Here is a 27,043-nt window from a genome sequence, read left to right on the forward strand (position 1 = left end):
CAGCTTCCTCACTTAGGCGAGGATGGAGCATACTGAAATAGAGAACAGTGAACTTGGCCAAGGTTCACCAAGCAAAGCATTTTCAGAAGCATGAGCTCTATGCCCCCGAGACTCTCTTGACCCCTTCTCGGGTAGCCCCAGCTCCCACACTCTGCGTTCTGTTCTGAGAGCATGATAGGGGACAGGACAGCTCAGAAACCCATTCTTATTTCTTCTTAGATAAATACACACCTAAAGCCACAGGAATCCAATTATGTGGATGGCTCCTGCATGGTTTCCAAAAGCCCTACCTTGGCCTCTACCCTCACTCCGGCCTCGCCCGTGGGTTCGCTCCACCTCCAACACCCAGGCAGAGACTCACTCCAGAGTGCTAGAAAGCAGCGGGCTACATGGAAAATCAAGGAGCCCTGCCCGGCACCAAGGGGCTGCCACCAGACCAGAACCCTCCCCAGCAGTGTGAGATGCTGCTGGTCGGCATTCTCCCAAGGCCACTCAGGCTGGCTGGGGGGCTTCTCAGATATCCCCCACACAGGGACCTGCCCAGGGGCCCAGAGCCTGAAGACAGTGCACACAGGGTCTCTCCACAGCCCTCAAGAGGTGAGAACACTGAGTCCCGCAAATCTACTGGGTCTTAGGAGAACCCTGTTGTCTCTATAAATAAAGAAACAAAACAGCTGAAACACAGCTCTTGTTGCACTGAATCATTGTCATCCACTTAAAAAAACAAGTACCTGAGAAAGAAACAAAAACTAATAACAAATGTAAAAACAGGTGACAAAACCCCAGGCTGCATTAGCAGAGATGAAAGTTTGAAGCTGAGGGTGACTGGATGGCAAATGCAGAGTGGGAGGCAGACCCCCAGCTAGCGGCCCATGCCCTCATTCCACGAGTCCTGGGCAGCAGCCACATGGTCCTTGGGGGTTCCCAGTAGACTAAATCAAAATTGGGGTTGACAGTGACTCCGAGCTTGGAGAGGCCACTCTGTGCAACGTCTTTGGCCAAGAGACCCCCACCTAAATCCCTGGGGAGATGGTCCAAAGCCACCCTCCTGCAGAGGAGAGCACTGCATGTCCCACAAGGCTGCTTATTTGTCTAGAACATGCTCGGCACACTGACCACACGTCTAGCTCTGTGCTAGGCCACGTGGGCCCCAGGGGGGAGATAATGAGCCCCAGCTAGGCTGGAGTCCTTTCCCTGAGCTTGCTGTCCCCACATCGACCCACTCAGGACCTGTGAAGCCGACAAGCTCTCTAATGATGTGCCACTTGTCCAGGCATGTTATGATCTGTCAAGCCTTGTGAAGCCAGAATCGCTGACCATGCCTTCAGCCATTCCCCCAAGACAAGAATCTCAGTCCCACTGCCACCATTAATGCTGGGCCTGGGACAGTTCTCAGTGGCACCAAAACCTTACCACATAACCATGGGCTGGATGAGCCCCAAGTGGCACAACCTTGCTGACAGGGCAGACCTCCACAGCCTGGAGGATGCCTTCCAATCTGCAGAAGCCACCCCACAGGGCAGCTGACAAGCAGCTCTGGTCACACGTGTCACATAACATCTTCACCTCTGCAAATGCTTTGAGGCTACATGTTTGGCTACATAATTTCATCTCATTAAATGTATCCTTCAAGACCTCCTGGCACCCTCATGACATGGGCCAGCACAGCCAGTGGTTCCCAGGTCTGTGATGAGTGCTTCTTACTCAGTGAGGTCCCTGACAAGTCATGTGACTTGGGCTTGGACTTGCCCTGGAGAAACAGACCACCCCTTAAGGCGAGCTCAGGGACAGGCCTGGCAGGCACACCCTTGCTGGCACACCCTTGCTTTCCACCCCCATGGTTCCTCAGCAATCTTCACATCTCCTATTGCTCTCCTTGCTCTGTTCCTTCTGCCCCTTGACCCCGACTGTCATCTCATACATTTTAATGTCTAGGCCTATGAATTCCGCAGACTCTCTCTGTGGCCTGGTTTTCTGGTCACAGCGCACGTTCCCGGGCTTCTTGCTGGACGCAGTGAGTCCTACTCTGGGGGGGTCTAGGTTTTGTTGTCTTTGTAAACTGCCAGCTGTGGATCAGTGAGGGTGACCTTTCCAAGGCATCTGGAAGCTCTGCTTCACTCTGCGAGAGGTAGCCATGAGTAGACACGGCCTGCCAGCACCCCTGCACAAGGCCCTGACCAGTCGCCCAAGAGCACAATGCGGGCTGGTGGGGATCTGAACTCCGCCTAGCCCAGTGTAAGCTTAGGGACGCTCAGTTTAGGCACCTGTAGGCCAGAGTCTAGTCAGCACTCAGGGGCTCCCGCTCACAAACCCTCTCAAGAATGTGACTCCTGCCGGGCAGTTGCCCAGCCCCTCTGAGCCCCAGTCCATCTCAATGCAGGTACACGCTGTGCCCTGCCTGACCCCCCCACCAATCCAGGGTCCACGGCAGGGCCGCCTCTCCCGTCTCCTGCTCCTGGGACCCCGTGCTGCTCATCCACTGGCTCAAAACAGCTGACTCACAGATTGTCTTCCTGATTTCACTGGCAAGAATGTCCAACCTGGCTCCCGCCCTGTGTCACTACTGAATGCAGAAATCTCCTCCCCCTGAACTTGAGACAGCATTTTTTAAAACCATACAACTAATGCAGTGTTTATTGGAAATAATTTGGAAACTATAGTTAAAAAAAATAAAGAGAAAAAATAAAATGATAACCCTATGACCCAGAGATGGCCACAGTTAAAGTTGTCACATAGGTGCGATTATAGTATACCACATACCACATGCACTTCTAAAATTTCCATTATCTATTTCTAGCAAGATCTATTTCCAATGGAAACAGGATCTACCACAGCTCTGGCTTTTGTGCCTGCTCCCTGCTGCCCGGGTGCCAACATTCCAGAGCACACCCAAATTGAGAACTGTATTTCCACACTCCTTTCAGTGCCACAGGTGACTGCTCTGCTCAGCAAGTGCACACACCCTACGCCCAGGGCCCATCCTAAGACAGAACTCCTAACTGCAGCAGAAGGGCCTGGACTCCTCGCTGAGTGCTTCCTCAATGTCTCTCATAAAGCACTGCCCCAGGTGTGCCACTTGTGTGGCCCACAGCAGCACCCCCACACCAAGACCCTTGGTCACGGCCAGGGGACGGTATCCAGTAACCACCAAAACAACCAGGAGAAAACCGCTTCTTGAAGTCTGGCCCAGAAGAGTGAGAAGCCCAGAGGGCACCAGGTGAGCCGGTGTGCAACTTGCCCACACTGCCCTTGCACCTGACCCCAAGCCCATCAGAGCTCAGGTTCCCAGACCTGAGGCCCGGGGAGCTCCTGGGGGGAGCTGGAAAGGACTGCTCTAATTCAAGTATGTATACCAAGAAATGGAGATGTCTCGAGTGAAAGGCAATAGGAAGTCACATCGTCACCGCTGGTGAAAACCTTCCCAGGGAAAACAGCCTTCCAGGAAGCCCAGAGACAGCTCCAGGGGGTTCTTCCATGACCTTGTGGACACGTCTAATGGAGGCCATGAGCTCAAGATTAAAAAATGGAGTAACAGCTGAGAGCTACCCCCTTCATCACAGTCACCATGCAATACTGACACATCACGCATCAAGGCTATGACTGCATTATGGTGACTATGCCAGTGACAGCAGGAGTGGCCTGCTGGGCAGAGGGAGGACAAGGGCACTTGCTGTGGCCCTGCCCACCCTCCTTCCACCTGGGGACTACCTTCCTCAAAAAGGACTGAGACTGACAGCCCCTCCCTGGAACACACCCAAGAGCCCCACAGGTGCTCTGACCCAGGAGGAGCCCTGAACAGGTGTGACACACAGGGACAGGGAGGGCAGCGCTCCCTGAACAGCCGCATGTGTGCTCCTGCCCAGGGGAGGACACCTCCATCACAGGCTCCTCAAGGCCAGCCCCACTCTGGACTGTTCCCAGGGCTGCTGGAAGGGAGGGAGGGAGGGGAGGCCCGGATACCTGAGGCGCCATAGGAAGAAGAGGATGGTGTCCTCCGAGAGAAGCTCTTGACCGCCAGGCTCTGGCCCCGCTGCTTGCGCCGCCACGCCGTCCGGCACTTGGAGTCGATGCTCTGCTTGATGCGGTACCAGTCAGACTCCGTGATTCCGAACTTGTAGAAGAGGTGGCCTATGGGACACAGCCAGGTAAAGCGAGGTGAAGCCCTCCTCAGGAGCACGCAGAACTGAAAGCAGGCATACAGCCTCGACCCCTGACGTGAGGCCTGCCCGCACATCAGGGCCCTCCTTCTGCAAGCGGCCCAGGGTCCCAGGTTAAAAGAGAAGCGATTGGACAGCCAGGGAACATACCCAGATCAGAGGCAAACATGTCTCCCATGCTCCTTCTGGGAATGTACCTTCCAATGCCCGTGACCTGAACCCCACGCCCACTAGGGGGTTCGCCAGCTCCCAGACTCCCATCTCCTACTTCTCTCTACCTGAAGTCACACAGCGCTCAACATCCCAAATGCCTGGAGAACACAACCAAGATTGCAACAACTTCTTCAGCATCGCACATTCCTCACAGCTGCGCCCTCCGCCCCTCCCCCGCCCTTCAGCACCCCAGATCTGATACTCCTCTACCTGGTTATTGGAGCCCTAGTTACCTTCCAGCATTCAGAAGTCACTTGTTTACTGTGCTTGCTCTTTGCACCCCTCAACCACAGGAGTCTTTGTTTGTTCGCACATGGTAAATGTTTCACTATTGGCTGAATAAGCAATGGTGACACCTAGCCTAAGGTGTTCTCAGGTGTGTGTTCACCTATGTAGGTGACCGAGGCCTTTCCACCATGCCTTCTCCACTAGAACACACGCTCCTGACGGGCAGACCCTGGGCTTTCACCCCTGGGGTCCCCTGCACACCCAGCCAGATGGCCACTACCCACACCCCGTCGCAGGGCCCAAGAAAGGTTCAAGTGGTCTTGCAGTCTTTCAGTGGTCACCTGCATGCAGCCAAGTCCCCCAGGTACCTGCAGTTATTAATCGCTTCTGTTTACAGAGAGCTCTGAAACACTACTCGATAGCATGCAGCGAGGGCCCTCACCCATGATGAAACTGAGGGTCCCGGAGCTGACTCCCCACTGCAAGCCCAGTCGTATCTCACAAGACCACATCTCGCCTTCCCTATGCCAAATGGCAGTAGGAAGTATCGATCACCACGTGGGAACCATGACATTCTCCCCAGCATAGTGACTCCTCCAGCTGGCTCATGCAACTTCACTGATCAACAGGAAAATAAAGGGATGAAATTCGGAATTGAAATAACAAAAAGACTAAGTTGGAAAACTTCCTGTTTTGACTACAAAGAGCCTTGAGCTGGGACCATCTACCCAGAGTTAAATTACCACCCAAACCCTAAAAATCTGTTCCTATTGAGACCAAAATACTAGAAATAATCACAGCAGAGGAAGTGTTTGTTTTTTCAAGTACTATATTAAGTATCAAAAGTTTCTTGGGTTTTGGAAAGACACTTCTTGACTTTTTCTATGAGTACATGCTTAAGACACATTTGACTCTAAATATAATGACAACCAACACATCTCTACCCCAGGTCAAAGGAAGGAAAGACTGACAGGACCAGAAGGAACAAGCCCTCGGGAGTGTTGGCAGCATGGTTCGTCACACACGAACGCAAGTCTGGACACAAAGCAGCAACTGTGGCCTCTAATTCTCAGGTCATCTCTGCAACAACCACAGAATCATCATCCAACGAGTACTTACTGAGTGACTACTATATGCTAGGGATGCTGCCAGGTGCTGGGGGAGGCCTCACTAAGCCTGGACTAGTGATCAACCTCAGTGACAAGACACCACAGTCACAAAGGAGTCAGTCATGAAAAGTGCAGTTAAAAGGTTACAGAGACCAGATACTGACTGTGCTCCAGGAGAGCCCAACTGTCAAAATGGCAATTAAGTAGCTACAGGAGACCCCAATACTGAACATGGTTATGAAGGAGTCCACCCACAACTGTTGCCAAGACGAGCAGTCACACACACTTGAAGCATCTCCTTTGGGACGCTTGTCAGTAAAAGTAACATCTCAAACCATCTCCTGCTCCCCCAGACCTTCATACTCAGGGGAAATCTCCAAACACCCCTTGGAATGAACTGGGTTTACACAAAATTTGAAAAACTTGTTAGTAATGGAAAGGAATGTATGTGTAAAGCATGTGGGGTGTAAAATATGGGACATGAACAAAACACCAGCAGTCAAGTTCAACTGTGTGAAACTCGATTGCCAATTCAAAACCTGGACCGTACACTTTAAAGAAAACAGTCTACACTCATAGGGTTGCACACCACCCAGCCTTAACTTCTCGTAAGACATTGTGTTACATAATTCCTTCCAACAGCAACTCAAGGCCCTACTGATGGCAAGTGCCACCCTGAGGACTGCCAAGAAAAACCAACTAATGAATCAGCAGCAAAAATGTCTGCCCCACTCGAAGGGCTGCGGGTCTGGAAAGGAAAGTCTGCTGGGACCCAAATGCTGCATACACGGGTTCAGGGTCTGCCCTCCGAAAGCCGCTATTAGACACCAGCTAGGGGTGTACACCGCAGGGATCCTTGACTTCTCAGAGGGGCTCAGCCTCCTGGCCTCCATGTTGTCTGAGTCGCTGTGGTCTTGACTTTTCCAAAGTTTCCTTTATCTTTACTGACAGCCCTGAGCAAATGGAGTTAGGAGAAATCTTATGATAATGTGATCAAAAGACTACCTTGAATGTAACTGTGATTTTATACTTGCTGAAGCATTTTATCTCTTATGTCATTTGATGTACATAAAAACACCATGAAATTAGAATGTGATTACCCTCACTTGTGTTTTGAGGCAAAAGTCAGAGAAAAGAGAAGTGATTTGTTTAAGTCAAACTCCTTGTTAGGAGTGAGAACCGGCCCTAACTTTCCAGCTTCCCAGCACCCAGCGGGTAGGGTGGGGAGGCAGCTGAACCTGAAGTCCCCATAGGCTTCCTGAGAAGCCCCCACCCATGTGTCTTTGCTCCCACAGTCCCCTTGGCCCCATGAGCATGCGGGCTCCCAGCAGCAGACATGGTGGGAGTTTCAGGCAATAGTGCTACCTGTGTGAGTCTAAGACACAGGGGACAGCAGCCTCCTGGCCTCTGGCTGCTGAGCACGTGCCTCCCAGGAGCGGTGCATCCATCTCCCCTGCAGAACAAGCCACCGGTGCTGCCTCAGCCCCCGCCTCTCACAGCCTATCCCCTCATCACGGCCACCAAGCCTCCCAGGTCAGATAAGCCCTGACCGCGCTGCCCTCCCCTCTCCAGCAAGCTGTCTGGCACTGCTCCAAGGAACCACAGTCACCCGTCATGTCAGTTGCCTTCTGCTGTCCACCGCCAACTGTTGACTCTCGTGGTCCCATCGTAAACCCAGATCCTGTCTCTCGGTAAGCATGCCATAGAGGCCTTAAGAGGTTCTGTGGGAAACAGACTCAGGGAGCTGCGGGTTTCACCATCGCACACTTGGTGGGTGGCATGAGGTTTATCAGTCACAAAGGAATGAAAGGCACTACCCCTGCTAATGCATTCTCAAGTTCAAGGGGAAAGTCATGCAGAGAACCGAGTGCCAACAATTTATTTCTTGAAATTACAGACTTAATGTGATAGTGCTGCCTAGAAAAACAAAAGGCGGCTCTCACCCGTGGCCCAGGGGGAGCTGGCCAGGAGGTGCTCACAGGGCCAGTAGGACACGGCCCACACCTAGGCAGCTCCTGCATCCAGCTGCCAGGTCATGCTGGACATGTTCTCCAAGTGTGATAACCCACTGCATATGCAAAAAAAAAACAAAAACAAAAAACTATGGAGTCACACTTGCCTCAGTGTGTGACAAGAGCCCCTAATGGCCACAACCTTCCATCGTTGGGCACAGCATCCAGCCACCTGCTGAGAAGGGGCTCTGTCTGGTCTCACTCCTCCACTCTGAGCCCACACTAACCATACCTTCCTGTCTAGTCACACTGGTACTCTCAATGTCCCCTACAGACATGACAAATACCCACACCTGGCATGGCCCACGCTCTGGCCTCAAGGGCACGTGCAAAGCCCTACCACTTCACAGCCCAATGACAAGGTCCAGAAGAACTTGCATCCTGCGTACTGGGCTGAACAGTGTCCCCACAAAACTCCTGTCCTTCCCAGGCCCTCAGCATGTGACCTCTCTTGGAACCAGGGTATCTGCAGATGTGATTAATTAGGCTAGGAGGAGGCCAGCCTAGATAGTGTGGACTCCAAGTCCAACATGCCTGGCGTCCTTACAAGGAGTGGAGAGACAGAGATGGGCAGCAGGAGAAGATGCGGCATGACGAGAGGCAGGCTGGGGCAGCCCCACAGGCAAGGAGGCTGGAGGTGCCGGCAATCTAGCCGCTGGGAGAGGCAAGGGCCGCCAAGGAAGCGAGGTCCTGCCAACATCCCATCTCAGTCATCTGGCCTCCAGAACTGTAGACATCCCGTGTCGGTATGCACACTGCCATGGCAGCCACAGGAATCCGATAGGGAAGTGCCTGGCCACGGAGATAAGAGCAGGTGGAGCTGCCCCATTGTGCTCCGCTTTCTGCCAGAGAGTACCACCTGCTCTTAGCACTGGGTAATTTACAAAGAACCACTGACAGTCATCTCTGAATGTTTAACTTTTTACTTCATGCAAATGCATCCAATTTCCCCCTAACTGCAAGGTGTTCTCACTAGGACCTCGTACCCGCATCAGCACATGCAGGGACATCTTTCAAGACGCAGGGTACCCCATTCTGGTTCGTATCTTCCTTTCTGGTCATCACTGGCAAGGCCTCACTCTGCTGCACAGTTCCAGCAGAGGCCTCAGTGGTCCCTGGTAACATCCCACACTCTCAACTCAAAACAAGGACAAGTGCTCACACTCGCCGTAACTCATTCCCTGTGAAACTGCTCCATGCTTTTCTTTTTTCTGTCTTCTTTTTTTTTTTTTTGGAGTCTCACTGTCACCCAGGCTGGAGTGAAGTGGTACACTCATGGCCACCGCAGCCACGACCTGCTGGACTCAGACGATCCTTCTGCCTCAGCCTTCCAAGTAGCTGAAACTACAGATGCACACCACCACGTCCAGCTAATTTTTTTGATTTATTGTAGAGATGAGGTCTCGCCAAGTTGCCAAGGCTAGTCTCAAACTCTGGGCTCAGGAAATCCTCTCACTTCCGCCTCCCAAAGTACTGGGATTACAGGCTTGGGCCGCCACACCCCTCCACACTTTTCAAAGTCACAACAGTGCGCTACTTTTGCAGAGAGTACACACACAGGTCACCTGCCCAAATCCTGGGCCACCTATCCCTGGGAGCCCTCAGAAAGCCACTATCCTAAAAAACTAATTCTCTTTGCTCCCTCTTTCCATAAACAGCATGTGTCCCTCACTTTGAGGAGACAGTACTTAACGACATTACCTACTGTATATTTCAAAATGTGGAGTTTTTCTCTGGAAAAAAGGAAAAAAGCAGAAGGGAGAAACATAGGTCAAAATCCTCTCCCCGGTGAGTTGGCCTCAGCTGAATGAAAGCAGCAGCAGGTTTCCGACAGCTGATGCCACAGACGCCACCACGGGCCTGCAGGAACAGCAGGGCTGTCGCACGGCCATGGCTGTGTCCTCACCAACCCCTGCTTGAGCCAAAGTTCCAACATCAGCAATGAGTCCGATGGGGCCTTGAGAGAGGTAAACACTTTCAACAATTCCATCTGACAGGCAGGCAGCAGCACTTCAGTCTTCAAAAGGCGTACCTGGCCTGGAGGGCGGAGAGGAGGCCGGGCAGGAGGAGGTCAGGCTCCCATTCCACTCTCCACAGGAACTCAGTTCTGGAGGAAGGGAGCCATGCAGTGTTGCTATCTGAGGCCGACACAGGCAGCGGCACTGTCTCTGCCCACAGCTGCACTACTAGGTTTCTCTCCATTTGAAGATCACAGGAGCCAGGGTCAGCGAGGCACAGTGAAGGACCTGAGCCCCTGGTGACTGATCCAGGCATTGATGCGAACTTGGTGTGCTGCACTCCTCTCCACAAGACGCAGCCTCGCAAGAGCTGCCATGTGGCTGGCAGACCCAGGCCTGCAAGCTCTGAGCTCCCATGTGAAGAAGCCAGGCTCACGGAAGCTACCCACTTGGGGAGGCATGTGAGTAATGGAGGGGGGCCGACAGATGGGTGCTCCTTCCTGCCCCCACCATGCCCACCTGGAGTTTCACCCAAGGGCCCCAGCAAGGCAGGTACGCTGGCCTTGGCACCTGCGCTGAGTGCAGGCTGTGCTGGGCACACTGAAGGCCCTAGGACAGGAGCATCTAACCACTCTGAACACCTGTGACGGGCAGCTTTGGCTCTTAGGAATTACCGTCTCCTTCTGGGGTCTATGGACCTGTCTGCGTGGCTCTACCCACACTGACATTGCCCACCCCTCTGGATGACGGAGAATCTAAGGTACAACTCTCGCCAAGTGGGCAACATGCCCAGGCTATCGCCTCGTCACTATTCCTGCTGAAACTAAACACATAGAGTCATGGCCAGGACTCAGCATGCATGCTGCAAGTGCACAGCTTCAGTGTGACTTTAGGAGACTGGCTATGTCATGCCAAACCCCACCCCTCCTCTACAGCTCCCAACCCACTCCCTGAACAGCACTTCAGCATGTGCTAGGGACAGAGAGCCACAGGGATGGCACATGGGGCACATCCCTGCTCCAGACTTACTGAGGGTGAGCCCTGTGTCTCCATTTTCTGAGCTACTTATTCCTTCTTTATGAGTTACATGTGACAAATACAGCAGATATGTACACACTGAGTCAGGAATTTCCCAATTTTAAGAAAATCAGCCAGGCACAGGGGCTCACGCCTGTCATCCCAGCACTTTGGAAGGCTGAGGCAGGAGGATTGCTTGAGCCCAGGAGTTCAATACCAGCCTGGGCAACACAGTGAGATCCCGTCTCTACAAAGAATTTAAAAATTAGCCAGATGTGGTGGCATAAACCTGTAGTCCCAGCTACTCAGGCAACTGAGGCAGAAGGATCACCCTAAGCTCAGGAGGTGGGGGCTGCAGTGAGCCATGATCGTGCCACTGTGCTCCAGCCTGGGCAACAGACACCAACTCAAAAACAAACAAAACCCACAGGTTTCCCCTGCCTGAAATAAAAGGTGTAAGCGCACGTATGACATGATGGAACTGCAAACGTAAGGTACTGTCTCAGAGCTCTCCACACAACTCAGGGTCTCCCACAGGCTCCCACTAAAACACGCTTCAGCCTGTCCATGGGCTTCAACATGAACACAACTGTCCTTCCTGTCATCCAGAAGTCTATGGCATCAGTCACCACTATGTAGGACGGGCCACCTTCAGCAGCACATGGAGATGAAACTGAGCTTGCAAGTTTCCATGAAGCCAAGCCTTGCTTGCTTCCAGAACTCCCAGAATCTGTCCACTTCCGTCACTCCATGCTGCAACCCTGGTCTGTCCCTGGCAGCTATTCCAACCTCTCTGCTGGCCCTGTTGACAGGCCAGCTTTTCCCATGCAAAGTCACTCCAAAGGCCACCCCACCATGCTCGCCCAAGCTCTGCACTCACTGGCATCTCTGGAGCACCAGGTCCCGTGAGCACAGGTGTGGGCCTGAGGGGCGCGACCCCATCCTACAGGAGATCCAGACCTGGAGGGGGCGTATAGCAGAACTGGGTACTGGCAGGACGACCCCTGCCAGGCATAGCGCTCCCGAGCCCACCCAGTCGAGCTCCACTGGAGGAGGCAGGCAGGGCTCTGCCCACACAGAGGGAAGCTCCAGATAGCCAGATCAGCACAGTCACGGGGAAGGCCCGGCTCTCCTCCTTTTTGTCCTCCCCTCTCCTCCAGAGCGACCTAAGCACAGGTCCTGGGGAAACACCCTATGCTGAGTAACTCCTAACACCAGCATCTCCTTAATGCTAAAATGTGGGCCCCAACAGCACCCCACAGTGCACCGTCTGCCAGTCCCTCCAGCCTGCCCACACATGCAGATGCGAGGGCACTCACACCGGATGCCATAGATGGTGAGTGGGTCCAGCTGCTTCTTGCCGTGCTTGCCCTGGCCCGAGAGGTTGGACACGGCCTGCACCTCACGGTGGAAGAGGTAGTCCAGCAGCGTGAGCGCCATCTTCTCAGCGGTGCGGCAGTTGGTGCTGATGTGCAGCATGTCGGAGGGGATGATGGCGCAGCGCACACGCATCTCAGGGTTGTTCTCGTCACCCAGCCACGTGCCATTGGGGTAATCCTCTGGAAAGAGAGGAGAGTCAGGGCACACCACGGCTCACAACTCAACACAGCCATGCACAGCTTGGACATCGTAAGGGACGCTCTGGGCAGCTGCCTAGAGCCGGCAACTCCTACTGCTGCAGGAAAAAGACCCTGGCAGGACAGCACATCTCCTGCTTCCAAGCTCACCTAGGGGTCCCTAATCCACCACAGACCAGCAGGAGTGACTAAGTGCACCATGCAGCTCTGTCTGCACTGGCAGTCCCTTTCTCAGGAGCTGAAGGCCTGTCCCTCAGCTAGGCACATGGAGCCCAGAGCACTTACTGCCACCCACCCACCTGAACCTCGCAGGCGGGCTCTGCCTCAGCCCCCGGGAGGCTACAACCCTTGGGAACGCCACCCAGACCCAAGCGTGAGCACAGGTGACATAAAATACCAGATTCCTCTCACAGCCTCAGCAGGGTAAAGACTTTTAAAGAAAACAATGGAAACTTCTGTTCGTTTGCATCCGGGAGGAGGCTGTGTGGCACATGTCAGGACAACTGAGGCCTGATGCCCAACCCCATGTGCAGAGGACTTGGCCCTCTCTTTGCTGTGAATCGCTAAGGCTACCAGGAACTCGGCACAACCCCAGGAGTCCCACATGGTCTGCTGCCACTCCTCGCTCCAAGGGTGGGCTGTAGGCAGACACTCCCTGGGCATGAGCACTCTCCTCTCCTGCCCACCAAATCCAGCCTCCCCCAGGGCTCTGAGCCAGCGCCTTCCAGCTCCCAAGTCTAGCGCCTCCCTCCCCTCCTCCATTGGCTCAGGATGAGGCTGAAGCTGCACGCAGGGAGCCCCTGTGGCCTACTGAGCACTCAGCCCTTGCCCTTCTTTTTTTTAATTTTTTTTGAGTTGGAGTCTCACTCTGTCGCCCAGACTGGAGTGCAGTGGCCACTCCCGGCCACCGCAGCCTGGACCTGCTGGGTTCCAGTGATCCTTCGGCCTCAGCCTTCCAAGTAGCTGGAACTACAGGTGCGTGCTACCATGCCCCGCTAATTTTTTTTATTTATTGTAGAGATGAGGTCTTGCCAAGTTGCCCAGGCGGGTCTCGAACCCGCAGGCTCAGGCAATTCACTCACCTCGGCCTCCCAAAGCGTGGGAGCCACCGAGGCTGAGCGGTCCTTGCCCTTCTCACCCAGGCTGAGCCACTGAGCCCAGCGGCCCTTGCCCTTCTCCAGTCAAGTTTTCTTCCCCATTACAGACTCTCCTGGGCCCCGTGAAATGTACCTCTGTGATTGTATGAATTCAAGGTCACTAACACCCAATGGGAATGCCGCTTTCCTGTGCTGGGCAGGTCTGCCGGAGGAGGAGAGATGGGAGGAGCAGGGCCTGGAGGCTGTGGCACTGTGGGGCCACTGGAACCTGGGCACCCACAGGGTCTCATGCTCTGTGCCCCGACCTGCACCCCTCGACCCTGGCACACCTGCACACAGTGGTGCACGCCCCAGTTTCTTGGAACCAAGTTTTCTCCTGGGTCTCCCATACCTGCCTAGCTGCCAGCTCTGACCTCCGACCATGGCCATAGCCCACCAAGAGAGACGCTGGGATGAGGGGCAATAGTGCGTGCACCAGGCCTGCCACTGCCCTGTGGACACGATTCCAGTCTTAGACTCTGCACGGCAAAAACCATGGTGAGCCCCAGACTCTGCTTCCTCAAGGGCAGCTGAGATGCATGCACCTGGAGGTCAGGGTCTAGTGTAGAAAGTACCAACAATTCCTCCACCACCGCCGCAGTATTGAACCACGGGAGGCCTTGAGGGTAGAGGAGACAGGGCTCCCTAGAAAGGAAGCTTCAACGTGGGCTGCAGCGACCTGCTGCCTGCTGGGGAGCGGCATCTGTGGACTCACCATGTCGTTCCAGCTCCCTCAGGACCAAGAAAAGGCTGTATCCCACACAAACTCTCAGACAGCAAGAGATTCTGAACTAGATCCTTCCAGAGAGGCTTGGCTTCTCTCAGCCAGACTCCTCTGTGTCACATCCCACTGGTCATTGTGAGACTAACCGAGTACAGTATGCAATGGGTTTGGTGGCCCCCAAACGGCACCATCCAGCTCGGCAACCAGGGAACTGAGGGAATGTGCACTCCTGTCTGGAGATGTAGATGTCCCCAAGCTATCCCTCCGGAGTCTAAGGGAGACCCTGTCTGGGAAACCACACTCTGTACGAGGGAGAAATGGAAATAACCACGCCCCGTGCGAGGGAGAGACACAAATAAAGTACATGGCCTTCCATGGTGGCCAGGCCGAAGGGGACTCTGTTCTCCGCCAGCGTCTCCTGGGTCAATGGTGGCTACAGTCACTCCCAGTCATCACCCTCAGACTGCATAAACGTTGTTCTGAAATGTCCTGACAGTGACCTCGGCCTCCACGCACAGAAGAGGCTCCCATACAGCAGCCGCCCTGCCTGTTCTCCCAGAGCCTGGAGCATACCTGCACCCTGTGCATATAGGTAGCTCTCCAGAACCTGGACTCTCAGATTTCATGGTGGGAAATGACCCCATCCCAATGAACATGTGGTCACTAGAGGTGCTGCTCAGGACAGCGAGGCAGGCTCTTGGCGGTCACTAAGGATAGAAACCAACCCTGACTTTTGGAATTCAAAATAAAAGATAAGAAGCATCACTTCTCAGAGATATCAGTGGTTCAGAAATGAAGAGATGGCTCTGTGAACACAGACCCAGATATGTCAGCCACTATTATACTCCATCTGTATATGAAAAACCAAATGGAAACATGATCTGAAAACAGATGGGAGAAGACTCCTGCCAGTGGCTGTCTAGAGGTCATGGTTGGAAAGCTGAAAAGACCCCAACATCCGGGTGTTAACTAATTTATCTGCAAATATTTAGGGGCAACCAAGTGGCAGATACTAGGTCTAATGTTCAGAATCTAAACCTTACTCAGTGCGACAGATGTTATGGACCCCAGCAACAGCGGGAGGACGCCCTGGCTCACAGAAGGCCAGTCATGAAGCTGCTGGAGCTTGTGGGGCTGCGGGAGGGGACAGGAGAGGGCCAGAGAGGAGGAGGGAACCACAGAGGGTGTGTGCTAAAGCAGGGCATCTCCAGGGCTAGGAAGCCATGTGCTGGTCACACCATGGGTAGAGACAGCCACAGACCCACCAGGACTGAGTGTGTCAATGGAGTCTGCGGTAACCCCAGACTGTGGGAAGGAGGTGGCCGGGAGGCTCGCAGCAGTGTCCCGCCACATTTGTATGCTTCTCCCAGAATGATGAGGCCTCCCAGATACAAGCTCTCCCAGGGCTGAATGCCACAACGCCCTTCAGATCACATCTGGGTGAGTCTTCCCTGCAAGTGTCCAGACTTGTGGAGGAAAGGGTTTTACAGCCTCAGGCATGGGGGCCAGGGTAGGGCAGAGACTTGCCTGAAGTCATGATGCTCTACAGGGTGGTGCTGTGCACCTGCAGGAGCAGAGGGTACAACCAGGTCATGGTGTCAGGACGGGTCACGGGCAGGGCTCCCTGAGACTCCAGCACCCAGGTGTGGGCTCACACCCAGGATGGCACACCTGGCCACCATCCCAGCATGCCCAGGTCGCCAGCATCAACCACAGTGCCCCACACTTCCAGCTGGGTGTGGGCTCCCTAAGCCAGTTACATGCCCTGACCAGCAAAGACCTCCCCACAGCCTGGTGTACACCCTGGGGAGAGCAAGTGGACAGATGAATCTACCCACACATGATGCACACCAAGCTCGATCAGCCCTACCAGGCTCCCAGTGCATGGGACTATGTCCTCACCCCACTGAGTGCCTGGGCAGGAAGAGTGGCCTGTCAGTGAACAGAGAGGGGGCAGCATTAACCTGTTTCAGATAACAATGAGGGGATTTCAGGCAGGAAGCTGCCAAGGAGTCACCAGCAGAGAAGATTCCAGGGGAAACAGTATGGACTTGGTCTGAAGGGGCCTAATGATCTGGGAAGGAAATGGAGCCAGCGTGCCTAGAGCCAGGAGTGTGGGGGAGGGGAGGGGGACAGGGGAGAACCAGCAGGGGAAGTCACACAGGGCGGGGGGCACGACACACAACAAAGTCTGAGTTGAGACTGAACAGAGGACACAAGTCACAGCCTACAGGGTTGTTGAGTGATCCAGGAACAGTGGGTGTCCTGTGATCATCAAACCCCATAATGATCCACTGTCATTTAACTCTCCAAGGCTCCGAGCACTGGTGCTACTTTGACTGAAACGCTGGTTAAACAGAAGGCTAGTGCATCTAGCAGTGCCAAGCATCTGTTGACTTAGGATCAGAAATCACAAACAGGCCCAATGCAAGTGGCTAGGAAGGCAGCAGAACCTCTCACCTGGGCCGTCCGATGTGAGGCCCTGATTGTACCTGCCTCCCGACCATCATCCACATTGGGATCATCATTCACACCAAGACTATCATTCACACAGGGGGGCTGTCATTCACACCAGAACCGTCATCCACACAGGGACCATCATCCACACTGAAGACCATCATCTGCACAGGGACCGTCACCCACATAAGGGACAGTCACTCACATAAGGGACCATCATCTGCACTGAGGAACGTTACCTGCACAGGGGTTGTCATCTACATCGAGACTGTAACCCACATAGGAAACCATCCTCCACATTAGGACCTTCAACTGCACAGGAATGGTCATTCGCACAGGGACCATCATCTGCACTGAGAACCATCATCCACACTGAGGCCCACACCCACATAGGGGACCATCATCCACACCAGAACCATCGTCTACACAGGAATGGTCACCTGCAAGGGGACTGTCATCCGCACGGGGACCGTCATCCATGCTGAGAGCATCACCCACATAGAGAACCATCATCTACACCAGGTCCATCATCCACACTGCCTATCAGTCAGGCACACTGGGATGAGGGACGGTGGAGAACAGTGCGGTGAGCTCTCTGCTTTACCTGCTGAAGGCCGCTGCAGTCTTTCTCAGAGCAAGGCACGGGGACTCCCTTAGCCGAGCTCCCCCATTCAGATAAGCCTTTCAAGTACACCCTGGACATGAGCTTAGCACCATTCTCCAGTGAGTCAGCATCATGTCCAGGTGCTGTTGAGAAGGCGTGGCACAGGCAGGATGGCGGTTCAGCACAGGAGGGAGGGTGTAAGCGCTTGCACCGAGCTGAGAATGCCCAACCCACTCGGGTGAGAGCCACCTTGGGCCACAGTCATGCCTCTGTCCCCCCGGGCTGGCACCCAGGCTCCCATCTATGCCTGCGTCCATGGACTTCCTTGGGGCAACATCAGCCACCTCACTCATGGGCCCAGGAGCCTCCCCCCACAGTGCTGGGAGCCCAGGCCAGACCTCACTCTCACGTGCTCAGTGCCATGGGCAGGGCAGTGCATGGAGTGGTGGCTCTCCATCCAGGGAGACTTTTATGAAGATCATCAATGCCCACCCAAGGCCCTGCAGCTCCAACGCAATCAGTCGAAGCTGGTGGACCCACAGTCAGTATTTGGAAGCCCCAGGTGATCCCAACTACAGCCAAGGGGGACACACGCTCTGGTCATGAACAGCACGTGACCAGCGACAACCCATGTGATGGACACGCTGGACAGGAATGTAAAGGAAGGCCCCCAGGGCCGGGTCTCAGAGCAGCAGCATTGCACTGAGGAAACTCGCCGCAAAGGCTTGTCCTCAGCCTTTCCCACCCGCGAGTCAGAGGCTGGGGCCACTTAGCAAGAGGGTTGCACTCTCCACAGCCTTGCTGGGGAGCCTGGGCAAGCCCCATGCTCATCACAGCCATAGGGGCTAGTGCTCCCAGCAGGTGTCCTGCATCCTGGGCTGAGAAACCAAAGCTCGTCAAGCTCTGGCAGGTGCAGGGCAGCGCTTACAGGCTGAACACGGGGCAGGGCCCACCCATGACCACACAGTGCTGAGGAGTGGCCAGTCATCGGGCCTCTGAGTCCACACCTCCCCCACCTCAGGGGCCACAGGTCGCTCATCCTGACAACACCCCAAGGAAGCAGGAGTCATGACCTGTTTCACAGAAAGGGCACTGAGGCCCTGCAGAGGTGAATGACCTCAATCAAGGTCATAGGGCAAGAGGCAGAGCTTGAACCAGAAGCCAGTGCTCTGGACCATGACAGTGACAAGTCCCTACCTGCCATACACCAGTGACTCACATTTCTACCATCTCCGCCTAAGAGCTGCTGGTCTGCAAATGCTTTCCAATTCTAAATGACATCTTACACACATGCTTCTGCTACCCTTTGCTGGGTCAGTCAACTCTCTAGGCATTCCAAAGTCCCTACTGGAAAGGGATGATGAAAAGCCCCGGCCTGGAATCTGCAGTGCCACCAGGCCCAGAGGATGGCTGTTAACCGGCTTTTCTAGGCAGGCAGTCCACTGGAAGGAATTAAACAAAAGCCATAAACAAGACTCAGAGACGCCTCTCACTCGCCTTCCTTTGAGTGGTGCCTTCCCAAAAGCAGATTTTAAAACATCTCAGAGATGTTATCTGTGTGCTGTCCTCACTGCAGGTAAATGCCCTGGGAACTGCAGCTGCAGTCACCTCTTGGGCGGGAAGCCTGAGCTAGGAGAATGGGAAACACAGGCTGTAGCAATGTGACCAGTGCAGAGGTAGATTGTCACCTCCATAAGGTTGGGAAAGAAATCGTGTGGGACAAAGCAGAGAGGCAACAAGGACAACCACATCCCCAGAGCCATCAGTTCTAGAGGAGAGAAGCCACCATACATCCTACATGTCCTCTTTCCATTTGTGAGAAAGGAAAGAAAGGATGTCCCCTGAAGCCATGACACACACTCCTCCAGAGCTTGGATGGCTCTGTTCCCAGTCTTTTTCTGTCCCCTAGGCCAGAGAAAACCTCCCCTCCACGGATGACAGTTAATTGCATGGGGCATAGACAAGAATCACTAAGCACCTATTGTGCATCCAGACTTCACACGAATGGCTGCAACCCAGGGATTCTACCAAGAAGATGTGGGAACAAAGCAGACATACCACACGTGTGTCCTCATGCCTCCAACACAATACACCAGACCCAGGTCAGAATGCCTGGCCTGCACACGCCCTGTGCACAAGGACCTCACACGCAGCCAAGAAGGACAGTCCAGACAGTGACCGGCCATGAGGTCACCTCTCACCAACCACCCCTCCTGCTGACAGCATGGTCAGGCCCCACTCGTCAACCACACTGCCCATCTCAGAGTCACGGTCCTGTGTGCAGCCAAGGCAAGAAGGGCCAGGAGCCAGGTCTCACTCCCCAGAAACACGCCACCTGGACATGCTAGTGGGCTGCAGCCATGTACCTGCCTTCCAGTGCCCCTCAGGACACTGTGCCATCCCTGGGACTCCACAACCAGTGCTTGGCAGGCACAGGGGTACCTAATGAGCACACCAGAGGAAGGCCTTCCTTCCCGGTTCACTGAAGGCTCAGGGCTGCTCAGAGGCCCAGAACAAGCCACCAACGCCACCACAGCATACTTCACTGCAATGCAGTTCCAGGTCGGCCTCAGCATCTACAGGCATCGAGAACAAACCCTGCAGAAGCCGCTGGCAGGCTTGTCTCCATTCACACCAAATGCTCGTTCTCCTCTGGCTTCTGTAGAGGCCTGCTCAAACCATTATGAGTCGACTTCAAAAGTGTTGGGCAGGGACATTAAAGACACACCATGTAGAAAGCCAGAGTCACTGAAAGCTGCACAGGCCAAGGGCCATGGCAGGACACTGCCTGGGCACACTAGGATGCCACCAAGGTCAGCACCCTCCCACGGGAGCTCCTCCAAGACCAGGGGAGGGAGAGCCCAACCAGCCTCCTTATGTCGCTGGGCAAGGCTGAATGGAGTTAGGAGGTGGGACGCCTCACATCTAGAGATGACACACAGTCTGGTAGGACACAGGCCTGACACTTAGTTCTGCACCAAAAAGCTTCTCTCAAGGGTCTCATCTCACAGGGTAGGCCCAGAGGGGCATCTTTCTGCAGAGGACCCAGATGACCTCCTGACTGCGCAGCACCAGGGCTCAGACTGCCACAGGCATCCCAGGACATCTCGATTCTGGAGCCTGTGGAGTGTGACCCACTGGGCACAGGCTGTGCGTCCCAAACCAGCCTGAGCGCTGATGAGGGCAGCATCCGCCCTCCTGCCCCACCCTACATCCCTCCTGCACAACCCACTCCACTCACCTGGCTTCTTCCACTCAGCCACTGATGTGTGACAGTCAGGAAAGTGTGTTTGAACATTATGACACTTATATAGCAAAACATGTCAAATAAACTATGTAAGGAAACGTTGAAGGAAGCTCTCTGGTGACATCTTCTCTATACATGCATGACTGATGCCCTATGAACACGGTGATGGGTGTGCATCTGACTCCATTGCATGGGCGCCACCAGCGTGTATGCCTGGTGTCCCAAATCCCATGACTCTCAACAGCAGAGCTGCCCCTCCAGGCCTGGCCTTGCCACCCTTACCCAAGCTGCAGTCCCCTCCCCAGTAATCCCACTGACTGGGCTTTGGGATGGTCCTGAAACCAGCTCCTTACAGGAACTCAATTACAACTGAAGCACAACCCTTCCCATTAAAACTAAGTGCTCAGCATGTTCTATGCAGGATTTGTCAGGTTTTGTAACAATTATCAAACATGCACACAGCAGGAATGTAAACTCTCTATTGAGAAGCTACAGAAACCCCTGAGTAACAGATCCTGGGCGGGCCATGCAGGGTCCTATCTCTCCCATTGGCTGGCCAGTCCCATCTTGAGTGATGTGACCCCTACATGCTCTGGGAGCTTAGCAAACCCTAAGACCACAAAGAGCAGTCCCGCCCATAGAAGACAGCCCCAGAACCAAGACACAAGTTGCCATCCTCTACCCCCCACCCCATGACAATTAGGAGTTATCTTCCTTGTTATTCAGACAGAGTGTATGTGATGACAAATGGTAGCACCTGAGTAAAAACCAGCATAAAGTGAGATGGCACCTCTGTAGTGTAACACACCGACTCTAAATTTGACATGAGAGCATACCACATCATTCAAGTGGTTAGAAATTCTTAGGAAACAATCATTTGGAAATCCATGGGTCTAAAAACTTCAGGCACTTAAATGCTTACACACAAGATAAGAACAATCTGTCTACTTGCAGCTCTTGGCTCTTATCAGGACCTGAGTGACTAATCGTCAAGACAAGCCCATCACCCTCGGGCACTTCCCATATTAATAATGCCTTCTCTGATATAAACTAGCTGACTTCACCTCCCCCAGCTGGGTGAGTTGTTCTAGACTAGGGGGAACACAGCCGGGAAGCAGCTAGCCTGCTTCTCCGCACATCCAGACACCTCATGGAATTGTCTAGCAGCTGGCGCCACCACAGGCCAAAGGGGACCCTGGCACATGAGAGTCTACGGACTCGCTATGTCTCCAACATTTACAAATGCAGCCATCATCTAGAGGTGACTTCATCCATCTCTGTACAATTTTCACCAAACCACTATGTCAAATTAGTCAGCTCAACCGGGTATTTTCACAACACTGACACTCTGCTGCGATATACACATTCCCGAGGACAGAGTCAGTGAACAGCCTCACCACAAAAATGTTTTCTTCTAATGGAATGAGAAAACAGAATGGCTCTGAATTATGACCTCTTCTTCAAAACAGAGTAAAACTTAAAAGTGGAAAAATTTCTACAATTCGCCACAATCTTAACAAGCCGTGTTTGATGGGAACAATCAGTTTAAAATGTGGTTATAAAACTTTGCTCAAAGCCTTTGCTAAAGAATGTCTTACACAAGTATATAATCTCATACTTGAAGAATTTAAACTCATGTACAAAGAAAATGTGTATTTCTTCCTTATAGATATTAATTCTAAGTATGCTCCAAATCTGAGTCCTCCTCCGAAGCTCACAGAGTGGCTGTCTGCTGTCTGCCCAACTGAAACATATTTCACACGAATCACAGCATATTAAGAAACAAAATTTAAAACATTTACAATTTTTAAAAACTTAATTTAAAAACCTTCAACTAAAATTTTTAATTTTTTAAACTGATTTTTTTTTTAAAATTTTAACCTCAGACTCCCCAAAATTATCAGGTTTTTGTTCCTGAGCTGACACAGTGTAAACCAGACAGACATCAGGTAGCTGGACTACATTGAGAAGAAGAATAAAAACAAGCTGTCTTCTCTGCAATTATTGCCCATGAAAATTCAATGTCCATGAAAATCAAATCAGTAGCATCCCTCTCTTCCTTAAATTTAACATGAAAAAAAAACAGTTGCCCTGACCTTGTAAGTCACACATACACAAAAACCTACACAGAAATGTTCACAGCAACCACATGTGAAAACATTGCGAAGATCTAGCACCTAAGACACCACGGAATGTCACTCAGCCATAAAAAGGAACAAAGCACTCCCACTGCCACAGCAGGGGTGACATCACAGGACTTTCATGATCCTGCAGGACACTGTGTGAAATGTCTCAGCAGGCCAGTCCACAGGGACAGTAGATTTGAGGGTGCTGGGATTAGAGGGTGGAGACAGAGTGGCTGCCAGTGAGTCCGGCGTTTCCCCGGGGTGATACAAATATTCTAGAATCAGGGAGAAGTGATAGCTGCGCAACCTTGTGAATATACTAAAATCACTGAAACGAATGCTTTAAAGTGGCCGGTTTTATGGCACATAAATTAGATCTCAGATTTGTTAAAAAGAACCTCCCACCTCAATTTCTCTCACCCCCATTCTGCCATCCTAACTCCAGCGATCTGTATCATGGGTGAGAGTGATGATTCATACAGTAACAAGCCTTTCTTATGGGAAAATCTATGTTTAGCAAAAAAAAATCTAGGTCGAGTGTTTAGGAAAAATCAACACTCAGATGTAGAAGCAGAAAAGTCTCAGGTTCTTACAAGCAAGCAAAGTACAGGGTCTCAAACTCCAGAACACAAAGCTTAGTCTGCTGGGGACTCTTCTTTCCCTCTCCACCCTGTAGTGACATCAGTCCTCCAGGCACTCACGGGACCAGCATGTGTGAGTACTGAAGGGCGCACAAGGGTCTAGGGGCATGACACCCTTGAAAAACATCCTGGACTGACCATGGGCCAAGGGCAGGGAGGGCGCTTCAGCCCCTGCAGGAGAGAATCCCCTGTTGGGAGTCCAGGCAACACAAACAGAGTTGCCTGCAGGCGAAGGCACCCCTACTTCCCTCCAACCTCAGTGCAGTGGCTTGCCATGGACCCAGGAACTCATGAACCATGTCCCCCAGTCCAGCACCCACCAAAAGCCCACGCTAGACGCTCACTGGAGACAGGAGGGGTGACGGCCGCTGCTAGGCACAGGATGAAGGTGCCCCACAGCCTTCACTGAAAGCGCTGGGAACTGATTAAATATGTGGAACTGATTTCTAAGATGCAGGTCTGCGTTCTGTGGAAAGCTCTCCACTCTGCCTGGGAGGGAGCTATGCAACAACAAGATGAGCACAGAAAGGCCCGGAGGGCTGGAGACCTCCTACAGAGTGGTTACACGGTATTTTCCTCTCTTCATCATTTGTATATTGTATCGCATTGTTAGAAAACAATAAACATACATTACTTTTCTGAAAAGAAAAATGGGTCCCCGCAGCTGCTCGGGCCAAGGAAAGATACTCCGGGACGCACCTTCGGAGTTGAGGGTGATGAGGGTGACGTTGCTTCCGATGCTCTGGCTGCCCGACTGCCCACAGCTGGACACGGAGTCGCTGGCCTCCGACCCGCTCTCCCCATCCTCATGGTGGCTGTCTTCTTGGCCTGGCACCTTCACCACAATGGTGTTCTGCCGACGCCCAGGCACGGCGCTGAACGGAAACAAACACAGCAGCCCAACGTCACGAGAGTGGCAACCACAAATCAAGGTCAGCACCGCTCCCGGGAAAGCCCCTCCTTCCTTGGTTCATCCCAACTCTCCCTGTCTGGGCGATGATGGTACCCTGGTCTCCCCACAACTCTGTCTACAAGGACTAATAGTCATTTCCTGGCAGAGAAGAGAGTGGAGTTGAGAGAAACTGTATAAAACAAAACATGCACACTGAAGGAAAATTTTACATAACAAAAGAAGTCAAACCCTCACTGCCTGAGGCCGGCCCTGCCGCTTACGGACATCAGAGGTTATCCTATCCAATGCCGGCATGTGAACAAGCCTCACGTAAGCAACGTGAAGACTGGGTCCCAGCTCATGTGCCTAGACCTGTATCGACCCAGAACACACTGAGAGACTCCTGGTGAGGAGCACCTGGGGCGGCAGTCACCACCCCGCCGCCACTCCCATGTACAAAGCACCCCAGTGGGCTTAAAAAGACTGCCAAGAGTCCCTTCAGAGCTGCTCTCATCATAGGGCCCTTGACGGACACAGAAAGCAGGACAGGCCAGCTCCAGCATGTGCTTGAAAAGATTATTTGGAGACTTGTCACCTGCTTTTTTCATTACCTCTCCAGTCCCTTATCGTGGACTGCTGCACACCGAGCAAGGGAAAGAGGTACCATCGCTCTATTTGCAAAGTCCAAAAAACTATTTAAAAATACGAGCTGTCCCCAGGAGGACGCTGGGCTCAATCCTGTGGAGAACTGTCCTTGCTGCAATTGCTCCTAAAACTCAGAGTCTGCCCAGCTGACCCCAGCGCAAACCCTGCGAAGGCACCACTGGCCCCACGCCTTCGCCTGGCTGATTCGGCCTGCGGGGGCCCCCCACCATTACTGCTGCCTCCCCTCCTCGCCCGCAGCAGGCCTGTGCAGCCTCAGCTGCTGTCCCGGAGGCTGAGCTAGGACACCAAGGAGAGAGGACAGGCTGGAGGAGGAGCAGTCTGCCGCGGAAATTGAGCAGGAAAGCAAAACAGGCCTTTGAGAAAACACAGATAGAAACAAATGCAGCAAAACCCTCTCGCAGGGCGTGTCGCTGGGGAAGCAGGGCCCAGATCGCTGGGCAGAGGCCATCACACAGCTGCCACCTTCGCACAGTGGCTGACGGGAACTTTTGTCCACTCCCATTTCTGACCAAAGTTCATTCAAAATGTCTCAAAAGAAAAAGGTGTAAGAAAAAAAGTCATGAACGCAACATGCCTACACCAATCAGTAGATGGAGGAGAGGTGCCGGTGGCCTGACCTGGCCCCGCACAGACACATGGGAATGCCCAGTGAGCTCTGGGGAAGGGTCACGCCTTCACCAACTGCTGTGAAGAGACACGACCCATCGCACTAGAACCAGGAGTGCCAGCCTGCTCTCAGTGTGTCCAGCCACCAAGACGGGTACTCAACACCGCCCAGTCTGCTTGGAGCAGGGCACCTGCCCTCTCCAACCTCGAAGAGTGGGTGGTGCCTGCCAGGCCAACCAGTGACCAGGGGTGAGTGCAGACTCGGACTGTGCCCTGGCCCAGGATGTTGGACTCCTCACAGTGGCAGGGAAAGTCGGGGTTGGTGCCGTGCTACTGACTTGCTAATGACATTTTCCAGGGAATCCGGTGCCCTGTTGCTCAAGGGGTCTTCCATCTTGGCTACAATGGCGTTCTGCCGATCATTGTTGAGTATTACTGTAGTCTGGGGGACGACGCTATGGAACAAAAGAATCACAAAGAAAAGAAGACCTTAAAACAACAACATTCATTGTAAGAGACAAAAGAAATTCAATACAGTCACCTCCCAGTGGCCTGCACTAGGGGAGGGGCAGCCCCCATCGACACCATGTGCTTTACACTAGAGAAGAGCCAGCTAGAGATGGGCACTTTCTAACAGTTACCCTTCCTAGCTGTCAGTCTGTCCAGTTGGCACAGCCGGATGACAGGGGAGTTGGGGTGAAGACAGCCTGGGATAGTTCAGGTCACTGTCATGCACAGGTCAGGCCTCTGGGAGCAGGTCTGCACAGACACCACTTAGGACATTTACTCATCTCATCCCAACCAATTCCTGTGTGGCCATTCCACACTGTGTGACTGTGCAAGTGCTGATCTCATTCCAAAAGATGCGCGCTCTGGGAAGAAGGGGCGGCGCCACACTGGACTGTGTGAGGAAGGCCACACGCACGACCTCCAGGCTGCATGGGAAGCTGTGTGAACCACAGCCAGAGGGTCTGGGGTTTTGCTGTGGGGAGGAGGACCCTACAAAAGAGAAGGCTGTGACCCCAAAACCACCATGCCGGCAGCACTCGAGGAAGTGTGGCGCATGCTGATAGCAACACTCCCACAGCCTCATTGCGAGGCATGTACCCATCATGCCTTCCGGTCACTGATTTTTTTATGCTTAGCACCTTATGGTCACAAGACATTTCTAAGGTAGACTTTGTTTGGGAAGGATGGGGAGCAGAGAGAAACAGCATTTGAAATACAAAGCGACATCACCTGAGAATAATACCATGCCTGGGTTTCTCTCCAACAGCTCCTGGGACAGACCGCCTCTCTGGCCTACATGCATGGAAACCCAGCCCAGGGTCTTAGCCACACGACTGTCACCCTTTAGGGGCAGCAACAGCACCGTGTCAAGCCCACGCAAATTGAGGGGCCACGGGGCAGTTCTAGAGAATGGGCATCACCAACTGCATCCCATGTGGAGGCGTTGCTCTTATTTCAATTCTTCTCCTTGTTCTTTGGTGACACCTAAAGTGACCCGTCAATGCAGAGGAAGAGCGACAGGCCAGGTGGCTACTGACGTGGCTGCCGCAGTCACCTGTGGGCTGTGACAGTCCCAGCCTCTCACATATGCAAAACGGTGATAAGTTTGGCATTTTCCCAAAGTGTATTCCATGGCAGGCCAATGTCCCCAGGATCCTACATGC

The 27,043-nt window shown here is 53.3% G+C and overlaps 1 protein-coding gene across 4 annotated transcripts in view; it reads right to left on the reverse strand.

Moving 5' to 3' along the window:
* Positions 1–27,043, reverse strand: part of BANP (BTG3 associated nuclear protein) — a 90,825-nt gene that overhangs the window by 37,758 nt on the left and 26,024 nt on the right. For 2 of the 4 annotated variants that reach the window (XM_008069263.2, XM_008069262.2), the window contains exons 4-7: positions 25,709–25,825; positions 23,906–24,081; positions 12,014–12,253; positions 3,961–4,128 (exon numbers count right to left, since the gene is read on the reverse strand). In XM_008069263.2, the coding sequence (XP_008067454.1) occupies positions 3,961–4,128; positions 12,014–12,253; positions 23,906–24,081; positions 25,709–25,825 (701 nt within the window). The remainder of the gene's footprint in view (positions 1–3,960; positions 4,129–12,013; positions 12,254–23,905; positions 24,082–25,708; positions 25,826–27,043) is intronic. The other 2 variants (XM_008069265.2, XM_008069264.2) reach the window with 1 other exon arrangement.

This window comes from Carlito syrichta, unplaced genomic scaffold (assembly GCF_000164805.1).
Source record: "Carlito syrichta isolate Samal-C Ts95f unplaced genomic scaffold, Tarsius_syrichta-2.0.1 Scaffold311900, whole genome shotgun sequence".
Lineage (NCBI taxonomy): Eukaryota > Metazoa > Chordata > Mammalia > Primates > Tarsiidae > Carlito > Carlito syrichta.